This window comes from Thunnus maccoyii, chromosome 13 (genome assembly GCF_910596095.1).
Source record: "Thunnus maccoyii chromosome 13, fThuMac1.1, whole genome shotgun sequence".
Taxonomy (NCBI): domain Eukaryota; kingdom Metazoa; phylum Chordata; class Actinopteri; order Scombriformes; family Scombridae; genus Thunnus; species Thunnus maccoyii.
In genome coordinates this window covers 13,058,540-13,071,267 of record NC_056545.1, presented here as the reverse complement: position 1 = coordinate 13,071,267, position 12,728 = coordinate 13,058,540, and the positions used below count along the sequence as shown (strand labels likewise).

Genomic DNA, 12,728 nt, shown 5'->3' with positions numbered 1-12,728 from the left:
AACTAGTTACCATGGCTTTGCAATTTTGCCTCCACAGGCTACTGCAGCTATTCCTACCCGACAGTGGGCAACAAGATGATGTCACGGCGAGAAAAAAAAAAAAGGCACAGCATTGTCATAGTGAGTAACTGCGGCAACACAGCAGCGTGATTAAACACCAGACAGGAGAGTACAGGGTTTGATCGCTTTGTTGTTAACATTGTGTTTACCGTGACAGGGACAGATGATTATCCCTCTCTCAGACACACTAATAGCTCTCAAATTATTGAGCAGGATTCATGGCAGGTGGAAAAGTTAGAAAAAGTTAAAAGTTAGAAAAACAAGTCGATAATCTAGTGTAGCGAGGATTTCTCATGGATCTTATTTCAGGCCACAAACTCCATCAGTGAGTTCTTTTTCCATTAGGTCATATAATTAAAAACATGGCTAACACATTCACAAGCTACTTTCTCAGTCTATCTACGTTTTATCTGTCGTTCCAGCTTACCTTGTCTAAAAATGGCTTCATTATTTCTTATTCACACGCTGAGAAAAGATGCGATTCACACTCATTATATAAGCTCCAAGTTCTAAAATAATTCAACTCTCACACTCTTTTCTTCCCATATTTAATATATCACCTCTTTTTTGTGTGTGTCTTATTTTCAGTTCTAATTCTTTGGGTTGGGTGGACTTTTCCTCACTAAAATAATTCAACTCTCGCTGTCTTTTCTTCCCATGTTTAATATATCACCTCTTTTTTTAAATTGTTTTTTATTTTCAGTTCTAACTGTTTGGGTCGGGTGGACTTTTCCTCACTAAACAGCTAAACAGGCATGACGCGGATGGCTAAACTTACATGTCCCACTTATTTGTGCTTCTTTACAAATGACAGATGAGCTGCAAATTAAAAATGAACACATCTAATTTGGGGAGGAGAGGAGAGGAGAGCATGTGATCCTGTGGCAGTGATGGAAAACTACTGATAAGCAAAATGACAAAAAGCTTTCCAGAAGCCTCTAGGTGGGGGTGTATTCAGCTTTGATTTGTGTACATGTGTACAAAAAATAGGCAATATTTTTAAAGTAATATATTTTGACATATAAATAACACAATAGTGATACAATCAGAGACATTTTACATGTCAGCTTTTGCCTCTTACTTTGCTGTTCTTTTATGCACACCTGGTGCAGAATACTGGATGTCTCTTTTTCCAGATAAAAAAAAAAAAAAAACGCAGCAAAAAAGGAGAGTTACAGCAGACATCAGGAACAGCAGTTTGTTTGCAATAAATAGAAGCACAGTTACCTTCAGAAGTAATAAGCACTGTGGCTGAAAAGCCTGCAGAGCCTCAAACTGAAAATCGAAGGGCAAAGATGTCGCATTGCTGGCTATATTTCTATAACTGAGAAATTATCTTGTCCAAAAAAAACAACAAACATACAAAAAACAAACAAACACCACAGCAGTAATAGCATCATCAAAGATGCTTTAAAAAATAGCCTACAAGTACCTCTCACATCCCCCCTTTAAGAATGATTACAGCAGAATATATACTTTGCTCTGAAATATCACACCATAAAATTACATTGTGGATATGGTCGGCTGTGCAGATTACAGTCATTCACTATATCGTCAAGGATGGCAATCAAAACTGGGACATTTGACATCTTATTTTGAATAAAGTTGAGGCAGGCAGTAGATCAGAGTTTTGCACCCAATACAGACGCATACATTTACAGGAAGTACACATTTACTATATCTCATTTTGTTGTAATGTCTTTACTTTAATGAACCATAAGTGCTGTTGCAAGCAAAAAACTATTACACGCTATCTTTAGAATGATTTTCTGTCATAATGGCACAATGTACTGATCTTTACAACAGCAACAATGTAATTTAAATCTAAATTGGATGGATAAGCTCAGACAAACATTGTATGAGCCAAGACAATCAGTTCCCATTTCATTGCCAATGGCTTTCTGTGATTACAGATTAAGAGTTTTGGATCCCTGGTTTTAAGCTTTGAAATCTATATAATCACATTCAACATACCGACATGAATTGTCCAAAACTACAACACTGATATATGCCTGTTCATACTCAGACTGAGTGCTGTTTCCTTTTAAGTACCTTAATAATCACAATGCTTTGTCAAAACAGCACTCTCAAAAAACAGTACGCTTAAAGAAACTGCTATTTTCAGTGCAGCACACCTTTTAAGTAAATGTGCTCTTTGTGCATGATCCCAGCTATCCAGCATGAATATTAACAACGCATCCCCTCATAGAGATTCATGGACAGTTTCATCGAAGATAACACATTTGCATGAAGGCAGGTTAATCCTCTCTTAGTAAACGGAGTCCAGGCTTATATGACTTGAAATTTAATTTCAGCATAGCCTTTGCTAAACTTACAGGTAATAGACCCCTGACACATGACAGCATCTGTGACATGTATTAACATAATATGCACAGAAGAGACATACTGTGCTCTGCTCAAGACTTGGTGAAGTAATAACATATGCTACTTATGACATATAAATATTGATGCTGCAGAGTTTTAATAACATAACAGAGAAAGCATTTCTCTGTACTAAGTGTTTCCCTAGCATTCAGGTGATGTTCTGAACAGTTATCATAATAGGAAACCTCAAACTGCTCATTCTGTTTTCATTGCATTTCTGAGATTTATCTTCTTATGCCATGCACTGTATTATCCAACCAGAAACAGAATGTTCCACAACTATTCTCTCCTTCTTTCTCATGCCTAATTACTTTGACACCCTGTGTTGCAGAATATTAGGCCAAGTCTGATAAGCGTGAAGTGAGAAGAGTATTCTAGGACCCTGGCATGAAACTTTATAACAATTTATTGAGCAATGATGGCTTGGCCTAAGTAAAATTTCTCCTCAGAGTGGCATCAACTTTGGACTGCTTTAAAACTTCTAAGAAACCTGGTCTGTCTCAACAGATTTGCACGAACAGACGGTCAAAGTTAATTTTATATGTGAGCATGACGGTGTGAGCATGTACACATGCAAACTCCATGAAAGAAACTGTGTAGTAATAGCTGTTGCAATAGCATAAAAATACTGCTTATACCCTAAAGCACCAGTAATAATAAAACAATAATATAGCATAACAATATAACATTATGAAAGGGGCTAATCTGCATTATAAATACTTTTACCTCGATATTTAGTACATTTAGTTGATAAACCATCTACACTTTTATTTAAAAACGCAGAATTTAGATGCAGGACGTTTACATATAATTGAGTATATTTTTATTTTATTGAGTATTTCTATGGTATTTTTAATAACACGAGCAGTTAAGTTAGTTGTAGTACCAGCAGGAGCAGTAATATCGGTCTCCCTCCTGCACCTTCAAGCTTACAAAGTCTGGCATTCTACCCTTGTCGATATCTAACACCAACCACATCAACTTAAGTCTGACCTTCTAGTGCTGCATCCTGCTATGGTGAGAATGATGTTTCAGATTGACAGCTGCACACAAACCTCCATATGACGGCTTTGACCTGTTTTGGTATTGGCTGAAGATCCTCTTTTTTTTCTATTCTTTTCTTCTTTCCCTTTTTTTTTCCTCGTTTCCTTTTTTTTTCACTCCAGCTCCATGACCTCCATCCTTGCCTACCGGCATCTCAACTGAAAGAGAGGAACTAACAACAACCTCACTATTTTTTTTTTTTTTTTTTACGTCCTCTTGCTTTCCCACTCCCTCTCCCTTCTTGCAAATGAGATGATTTTAATTTTGTAGGCAATATATTCCAGTGTCCTAGTTTATTGCTCTGAAACGCTTGTTGCAACTGCAGTTGTGTTGTGGAAAGGTTTGGTGTCATTAAAGGGGATAAAAAGATATACATTATGAGGAATAGCTGTTCTATTTACATATAAAGGTAAAATGGGGTTACGACTCAAGTAAGTTCTAGGAGTGGAGGAACATGCTGTCTAAAACAACAAATATTATTCTGTTCCTTGACCTTCACTCACTGTCCTTGATCTGTATTGCTTTGTGCTTGATGGTCTGTCCTTCAAAAAATAACAAACATCTGTATAGAAAACAAAGGACTGAAAATCTAAAAAAAAAAAAGCTATTTCTCTAACTCTGTGCTCGTCTACAGTGCACCACAGGCTCTCTTTTATATGCAGGTGGTGGTTGATGGGGAGGAAAACAAGAGCTTTATTTTCCCAAAGCAATCTCTTCTACAATGGCCTATCACCATTCCGAGTTTTCAGGTGTTAATTACTGGCTTATTAGACTGTCAACTTAGAAAGGCAAGAGAGAGAAACAGACAGAGAGAAAGAGAAGGCAAGAGGGGGAAGGGGGGTTAAAAAGTAGGACACAGGAATACACTCGGCGCAAAAAAATCTCTTTTGCAAGAGTGAGCAGGGGGAGAAGGTGTGTATGTGTACATTCGTAAATGTGAATACTGTCAGTGTATAGGGCAGTGTATAGGATGTGCGTGTGGATGATGGGAGAGGGGATGGGGAGGAGTGTAAATTGGTATTTAACTTCACAAAAGGAGGATTCTGGCTGAGTCAGAGCATTTTTCCTCCCACTCCTGCCCATCACAACTATCACCCAGAAGCAAGAGGGAGAACGCACAGAGAGGGGGATGAAGGGAGGGAGAGATTAGAGAGAGCAGCTATTATAGCAACAGAGTCGCACCACGGCTAATGGATTGTTTCAGCGCTTCTTAACCTTTTTCCTTCAGCAAAGATCGGGTGATCGTCATCTCATGAAAAGCTGCAACGTGTTATTACTGTGATTAAATTACTGTTTTCATATACAGCATCAAGTCATGGCCAACCTACAGCACACCTACTGTGTAGTATTTGTATTTGCTTTGTTCAGTTCAGAGTGTTTAGTTTGAGTGTGTGACGATAAAGAACCCATGATTGATTTTATACTTGTCATAATTGTTTTATAAATTCAAGGGGTTCAAAAAATATTTCATCAAAGATTCACCTCTATGTGAATTCAGTACATTGCACTTATTCATTCACCAGAGCATCACAACTGGACACAATCATAAACAGAAATCTATAACATAACCATCTATTTGAACACGTTCTAACTCTGTATGTTTCTATGTATCTACATTTTTCCTGATCTCATATTGTATCTCATTTTTACATTTTTTATAATTATTTTGAGAACAAAGTGTTACTTTCTGGGAAACTGGAATGATTTCACACAATATGATTAGCTTTCACAGGTGTTTTATTTGATCAGGGATATGATGTCTCAGTAACAAAAAAAACTATTGGCATTTAGGTTTTATTGCTTTTTGCCTCCCTCTAACTCTTCTTGATTAAACAAGGCAGGCGGTGACAAGCATCCTTGTCTCAGTGGCATAATTTTCTTTTTCAAGGAATTTGATAACATTTTCTCTTTAATTTGCTTTGGATTTCTGATACTGAACCCCTATGTGCCGTACCCATTACAGCTGGGGGATTTCACAAACCTCTTGTCACCAAGACAATATCGCCACATACCTGTCCCACAAGTGGATTTCCTCAAACGAATAGCAACAACACAACAAAGCCTTGATAAAAAACAACTAAACATTACATACGTCTGAAACAAAACTCTAAGGATCCAATGAAAGTGATTTTCTTCTACAAAGACCCCTCTCCGTTGTTCATGGAGTCAAATGTGTCCAAAAGAAGGAAGGAGTAAGGTAGGATCCACTCTTGTGACTGTGGCATAAAATAATTTTACACTCTAAGGATTCTGTCTTTAGGGCTCAGTATGTGATTCATCACCTTCTATTATTTTGTTGCAGCAGAACTGTATCTATTCTAGTTGTGTGTGAGAGTGTGTTTGTGTACTTGAGGATTAAATTATGGTCTACGTCCCCATTCGCAGCACTGAAGACCTAAAGATAGAACAACGATGCACTCTGCCATGCTATAAGGGGAATCCTTTGGCATGTAGGAGAGTGACTGTGCTTACATGACTGTTTACGTATATATATAATCTGTGCACGTGGGCGTTCATGTGTTTGTTTCGCTGACTGTTTCCCGTCGCTGGGCCACTTCCTTTCAACCACAATGCCTCCAGATTCGCCCCATCAAGGAATCATCTGCAAACTGTGGAGCTCCGTAATCGGGAGAGGGCCACTGATGTGTCCCTGGGCTTTCTCCACTCAAACTGAATCACACAGGCGGGCGCACACGGACAACAAGGCTGCACGCCATGGCTTTTGGAAGGTCACTCTAAGAATAGCTTTCAATACATAAAAAAAAAAAAAAAATTTGTATCCAGTGGAGAGCACACACTGAAATGTGCATGCAGGCAAACGGACACATAAGAACATTAATTCATGGACACAAGCGCACACCAAAGCACTCTGAACTCAGCTGAATCCTGCTAAACACACACTGTTATGTACCACTGGCTGATAAACATAGCATATATTAGTGCTCATTTAAAAGGGCAGCAAATTAACTACCTCATGTCCTGCTCAAACCATCACAGTTCACTGCTGAAAGAAGTGAGGCTAGCTGCAAAACAAGAAAGAAAGACAGCAAATGGCATCGACTCCTTTTATGCACGGAAGGAAAAGCCACCTTTCCATATAAGCAATGCTTTTTTTAGCTAATTTATTCCACTAATGTGCAGGGAAGATGGGTAACGGCCACGGAGAGACGGCTGCGATAGTATTTGATCATGTAAATGCACCACGCTGGTTACATTAATCAGTGGAGTTGGACAAAAAAGACTAATCACCCATTTCTTGGTAAAACAAATCACTCGTCCATCTTAGTTGTCCACTTACATTGAATCTTCTTTTATCTCCCCTCCATCTGTCAAGCGCTTGTACCTTTAATGTATGCATGCAGCCACAACCACTGTTGTCAGAAGAAAACTGGTGTACATAAAAACAGATTTAGCTCTGTTAAGCACCGAAAGTGTATTAGCAATTTCAAGTCACTGCACCTACAACACTGCATATATACATACATACTGTGTATACACACATATATATATTACTTCAGATAATTTGCCGACACAAACTGAGCAGAGTCAAATTCTGAAACATAACCTAGAGAGGGTAACAATCCATTTATTATTTTCTGATTGTTTGTTTTCAAAAAATAGCCAACGGGGGTGCAATGTCATATCATGTTGCTTATATTGTTACTACATAAAATACATAAATTCACATATTTTGCTCATGGCCTCACATCATTATACACTAACATGGATTCTGTTCTGTCATTTTCCTTTGCAAGACGAATAAAATGCAAAAACTACCATCCCGTACAATTTTATTCCCTTCACCTTTCCCTATGATTTGTCCCCTTTTCTTTTTTCCCCTGCTGTCTCTTTCTTTTCTCTCTGTCCTTGTCTGCACTATGATGTTTCTGATCATTGCTCAACTCCAGCCTGGCAGATGGGTTGAGAACACAGCTCCCAGCATCAAACTTAACCCATTCACAGAGGGGTTAACTTTGAGGTTAACTTAACAACAACATTAGCTGTTTACCTAGTGCCTCAGCTGTCCTACACCCAAATCATCTGCATCTCTTTCATGTTCTTCCTATTCTGTGCACCGGTGTCCTTTCAAGGGTCCTTGCTTGTCATAAGCAGCAGTGAATGTTTTAATGTTTTCTTTTTGTTTTCCTGTTCTAGGCTCGAGAGTGTGTGCGCGCGCATGCAAATTTGTGTGTACATGTGTGTGTCTGTTTTGTAAATGCAGGTATAGGCTTCCAGGCACTACAGGCAGCCCTGATGTGAAGTGACATGTTGAGAGACCAAGCCTTTGGACACTGGCTGAGGGAGAGAAGGGAAACCAAATAACAGACATAGCCTTTATGAAAAAAAAAAAAAAAAAAAAAAAACTACAACGCAAATGCATCAGAGCAGCAGATGGCATGTCAACCCCCAGCCCCCTGTCATTACAATATCACTCAATCGTTCTTTAATCATACATCACTTTTGTATCATCCTTTTTTTTTTTTTTTACTGCGAGAATATGAGCACAGATACATGAATGCGGGAGAGTAGTGCTGTGACACGTTGAGCCTGGGAGAGACTGGCTTGTCTCATAGAATGAGAGGGAATCTCTTCCTCTGGCTATTTACTACAGTCATCATTGTCTGGATCAGGCCAGTTCACCTACCTGCCTGTCTGCTTAGCTTACCATTATGTGGCCCTCTGTTGCCTCACCTGACCATTTTCAACACAGTTTAACTGATGGTGATTTAGTGTTGTGCTTGAACTGAAATAATTATGTTCGCTTTTAACTGTAACAAAGGTTATGATATTGTAACCCTAGTTCTATTAGCATAAGCAGAGCCCTCCAATGGGTAATACTCTCCCCCAATCACGCGCACGTATTTGCCCACTGAAATTTGCATAAACATAGCCAGCTAATCAGGACGTGCCTACCTGAATACATGTGGAACCCACAGTATATAAGGAAGCATCACCACTGTCTGCCATCTTTTTCTCTTCAGCTACTGCGAGTTTGCCCACTGATCTGCATCAGCATGCTATGTTGAACGCACAGCCCCCATCAGATTCACAGAGCAGCTGTTTGTGTGTTATGGGGATGATGTGGCTGGTAAAGCCCTATCCAAGAAACGCCTTGCTAAGTGGCTTTGTGAGTGCATCTCCTAAGCCTATAGGCAGGTGGGAAGAGACCCTCCCACTGTGGTCCTTGCACACTCTACATGCAGCGTGACAGCGTCGGCGGCCTTGTTTAGTGGGATGAGTGTTTAGGAAATACTGTATGCACGGCAGTATCGTGGTCTATGCCCTGTGCGTTCATACAGTTCTATCTCTTGGACATGTCAGGCTCCCTTTCACGGTCTGTGCTCACTGGAAGAATTCAAGACTGGTGAAAAGGGTGGGTGTGTGTCAGCTGTGTTTAGCCTGACCCCCCTCTGGCCTCACACCTGCATTTTTTCCCCATGCTCCTTGATGACCTGGGGAATGAGGTGTGCAGAGGGTCTGTTGCTTGACATTGGACCCCTGCGAGGTTAAGCTGTTAGGCCTCATTCAGTTCAGTTGTATGCTATCTGGGTTGGCTGGGGCCCCCTACTTCTCTGCTGAGGCAGCTTAGGCTATAAGAAGTAGGTGGGCTGCAGTGACTAACCTTTAGCCGGTCAGGATCAGTGGGGCTGATGTTGCGGCAGGGCGTTCATTATTTGGGCTCCACCCACTGTACCCATAGAGTCCAGTGGAGGGCGGAGCCTGTGTGAGATAGAACTAACTGTAACTTTCCAACTTGCCCTTCGATACAGGCAGGACGAAAAACCCGGGAGCTGGCAGAGATTCAGTGTGTTGCTCATACATAGACAGCTGAGTATGGTACACACCAGCAGATGCTGAGATGAGAGATTGACCTCAGGGTCATGTGGTTGAAGGAAAATCTCTCTGCACTATAGTCGACAGTTCCCTACTAGCAGAAGTCCTTCAAGATTGGAGAATTCAGCAGTCAATACAGGGGCAGTGTAATGACCAAGCTTCACTCGGGGTTAAGCTCCAAAAACAACAGCAACAAAACAATAATAATAATGTATATTGTACTATTTATATGCTGCCTTTCTTTAAAAAATGCTTCACATAACATACACATAGTACTAAATATAACAGATTATAACAGTAAACACAACGCTTGGTAACAGTTACACATGCATTAACATGTAATTAAATAAAAAAGAAGAAAATAAAAGAATATAGGTGATAGATGACAAAATTATGAATTAAATGTAAAAGCCATATATATAAAACCATAGGTCTTTAAAAACTTCCATTACAGCACCCTTCATTTATATGATGTCAACCCTAAACAGGATTTTTATTGAATTCACTGCAGAGAAATTAAAATTCTGTCAAATGAGTGGATTTGCTGTCTCAGTGATCAAAAAAGTAAAACTAAAAGATCTAAATCACCAGTACAACTGCTCAGGTTTTTCTACACTTAAAATGCATAAAAGGAGCTGGTGATGATGCAGCATATTAAGGAATATTCCTATATTTCTAGCACACGTTGCAGCAGCACTGACTTGCTGCATGGCGAGTACTTGATGACTAGGTAATAAGGCTCTAACTGACTGCTTTTTGAGGACAGATGCTGTGTTCATGAATCTTGAAGCAGGTCAGATACCCAAACTGACTGCAAAATGAGACAAGAGATCTCTCAGCCACAGTCAAGGTTCTCTGCTCTGACAAGAGAGCAGATGGCTGTTTGTGGAAATAACAAACCAGATCAGAGAGAGAGAGAGAGAGTCAGAGGGCAGTACAAATTCTCCACTACAGCCCGTCCTCCTACACAGATTGCATGTTGTCACTTGAAAACTGTTTTGATTAAAAAAGAAAATTTAAAAGCATGGGGTTTTTTTTGTTTTTTTGTTTTTTTTTTAATCAACTCACCCCACTGCAGTCCAAACATTTGGTCATGCACTCTCTCTACCTCCCTGTGTGTGTATGGATGTCCGTGAGCATTACATTGCAGTGACACTCTGTTGAACTGTGGCAAATTACAGACGATTGGCTGAATTCAGTTACTCCCATGGCTTCTTTGTGCACGAGTGCATACTAGTGTGTTACTGTGCATTTCTGAAAGAGCTGGTTTTGTCGGCTACCTCTGAAAAATATGCATCGTGAAATCTGATACTGTGATCAAACCTTGCTTGATCTAAAATTAATGTTCGGTAAAAGCTGATGATTCATGATGTTTTTATTTGTCACCATCATAGAGTACTGGGTTACCTAACAGGCGTAACAGCTATTACACTCTCAGTAAACACTCCAAACGCAATATTACCTCCATCTTAACTGTTGATCATAAGAGAGCACTATTTATTTGTCCCACTACTACCCACTGATGTTATTAACTCCTATTAAGTTAGCTGTACACGCACATACAGAACTACAGCTGCATCATCCAAAAACCTCACATGGACACACTGTGTGGTTCCCACTTTAATTGACACACCCCAGTTCAATTTTATGTACTGTAGTTGTCATCCTTGAGAAGATTTTGCCAATAATGTCCATACCTATGTAATCAACTGGACAAAGACAAAGGTTTATACACTGGTTACTTACTGGTACCCCCAAAAATTGGAGACATAAAACTCATGTTACAAACTTTCTAAAACATAGACACCTTACACACACGCACATCTAAAAACAGATAAAGCACAGCACACTAAACACAGTTTTAAAAACTATTAGCATTTAAAACTGTTGTCAAAAGGCCGTATAAATAAGGTATAGTTCTCTCATTTTACTACTTCCCTATTTAATTAGCTATCTACTTCAAGGGAAACAAATGACTTGACATACTGATCTGCAAACGATAGCAAGAATAATGACCCTACCGCCACATGTCTGATACAATGACCTTTTCTTTCTGTAGCTTTCCAAGCCCATATTCTAAACAGATGGCATACAGCCAAAGAGCATCCACTACCCTCTGATCAATACTCACATAACACATAGACTGGAATGAACTGAGTATCTCATAAAAAGAAGAATTTACAAGGAGTTACAAAAGAAAAAACATCACCACCTACATATTGTACGACAGATTTTCTTTTTAAATGATTTCTAAAGCTGCAAGTTTAGACAAAAAAAAGAAAGAAAAAAAAAAGCTGAAATGGCCGTATTTCTTTCTAAGCAATTAAACTGTGGGATTTATGAAGGGATCTTTTATTTGTACTGAAATAACATAACCTTATTTAAAAACTTCCAGTTCCTCTGGATAATGGAGCTGATCTAATGAGGATGAACTGTCCTTTGGCCAAAGTTAATCTCTGGCAGCCTTTCTTTGATTCACACTGAGAATACATACATTTCCATGCAGAACATTACATACATTACTTACAGACATCTCATGAATATAAACATAAACAAACAAGCATATGCATACAAACACAGTTCTGGCCCTTTTCTAAAACATCAACAATGTCCAGGGAAAGCAGCTGTTTTTCCTCAAGCAAACATTCATATTCCTGCATCGTTTTTAATGGAATCCAGCCAGTACACCATAAAAAATGTGGTATGAATGATGCATATATTCCGTCACTCCTTTGTGTAATTCAATGGCCTATAGGACATCTGAATCTAATCTAATATTTCTATTTTGTAAACAAAGGCTGTAAAAATGGACATGTATACCTAATCAACATTGTGCATTACTTTCAGGAGAATCATTCTCAGCAGTCGTGCTACCTATAGAATATGGAACAGAGTATAAGCTTTACATTAAGAAAATGGATGTCTGCAAGGGACAATTGTAGCGTGAGTAGCGTCCATAAACTGTACTGTAGGTGTACTCTGGGTCGGAAATAGTTAAAAATACATAAATTATGTAAGAAGTGGGTGTGAAACTAAGCAAAAAATATCACGCACATTCAAAATTGCCTTTTAAATGATCATAATTGGAACCATCATATCCAGAATTATGAAAGTCAAAGAGAATTTTATGAAAACAGTATTTTTGTGTCATTCATACATGTGGGAAAGAATGAGTGATCTTTGTATGAAATAAAAGGTATGTCATTTTGGAATAATGTTATCCAGTCCTTACAATAAATCTATAGCTCCTGTAAATGTGACCATCCCACCCTGCCAGCTCTGTTGAAACTCTATCTGTCCATCTGTCCAATGAGACATAGGAAACCTTATGGATTCTACTTATAACTAAAAGTGGATTTAAAACATTGCAATTTTGAGAGAAAGAGAGATTCAACTTTATTTGG

At 39.0% G+C, this 12,728-nt stretch overlaps 1 protein-coding gene and 1 long non-coding RNA gene across 8 annotated transcripts in view; one reads left to right on the top strand and one right to left on the bottom strand.

The window, feature by feature from the left end:
• LOC121909867 overlaps positions 1-89 on the top strand; it is a 66,082-nt gene extending 65,993 nt beyond the window's left edge. For all 4 annotated transcript variants that reach the window (XR_006099536.1, XR_006099538.1, XR_006099539.1 and 1 more), the window contains one exon: positions 38-89. This is a non-coding gene — a long non-coding RNA (uncharacterized LOC121909867). The remainder of the gene's footprint in view (positions 1-37) is intronic.
• Positions 1-12,728, bottom strand: part of gabrg2 (gamma-aminobutyric acid type A receptor subunit gamma2) — a 57,983-nt gene that overhangs the window by 17,292 nt on the left and 27,963 nt on the right. Inside the window, exon 7 of one of the 4 annotated variants that reach the window (XM_042430673.1) lies at positions 10,345-12,198. The exons of the other annotated variants lie outside the window; for them this stretch is intronic. Coding sequence (XP_042286607.1) covers positions 12,149-12,198 — 50 coding nt within the window. The 3' untranslated portion in view covers positions 10,345-12,148. Of the gene's footprint in view, positions 1-10,344; positions 12,199-12,728 lie in introns of those variants that run through there. 4 annotated transcript variants of the gene reach the window in all.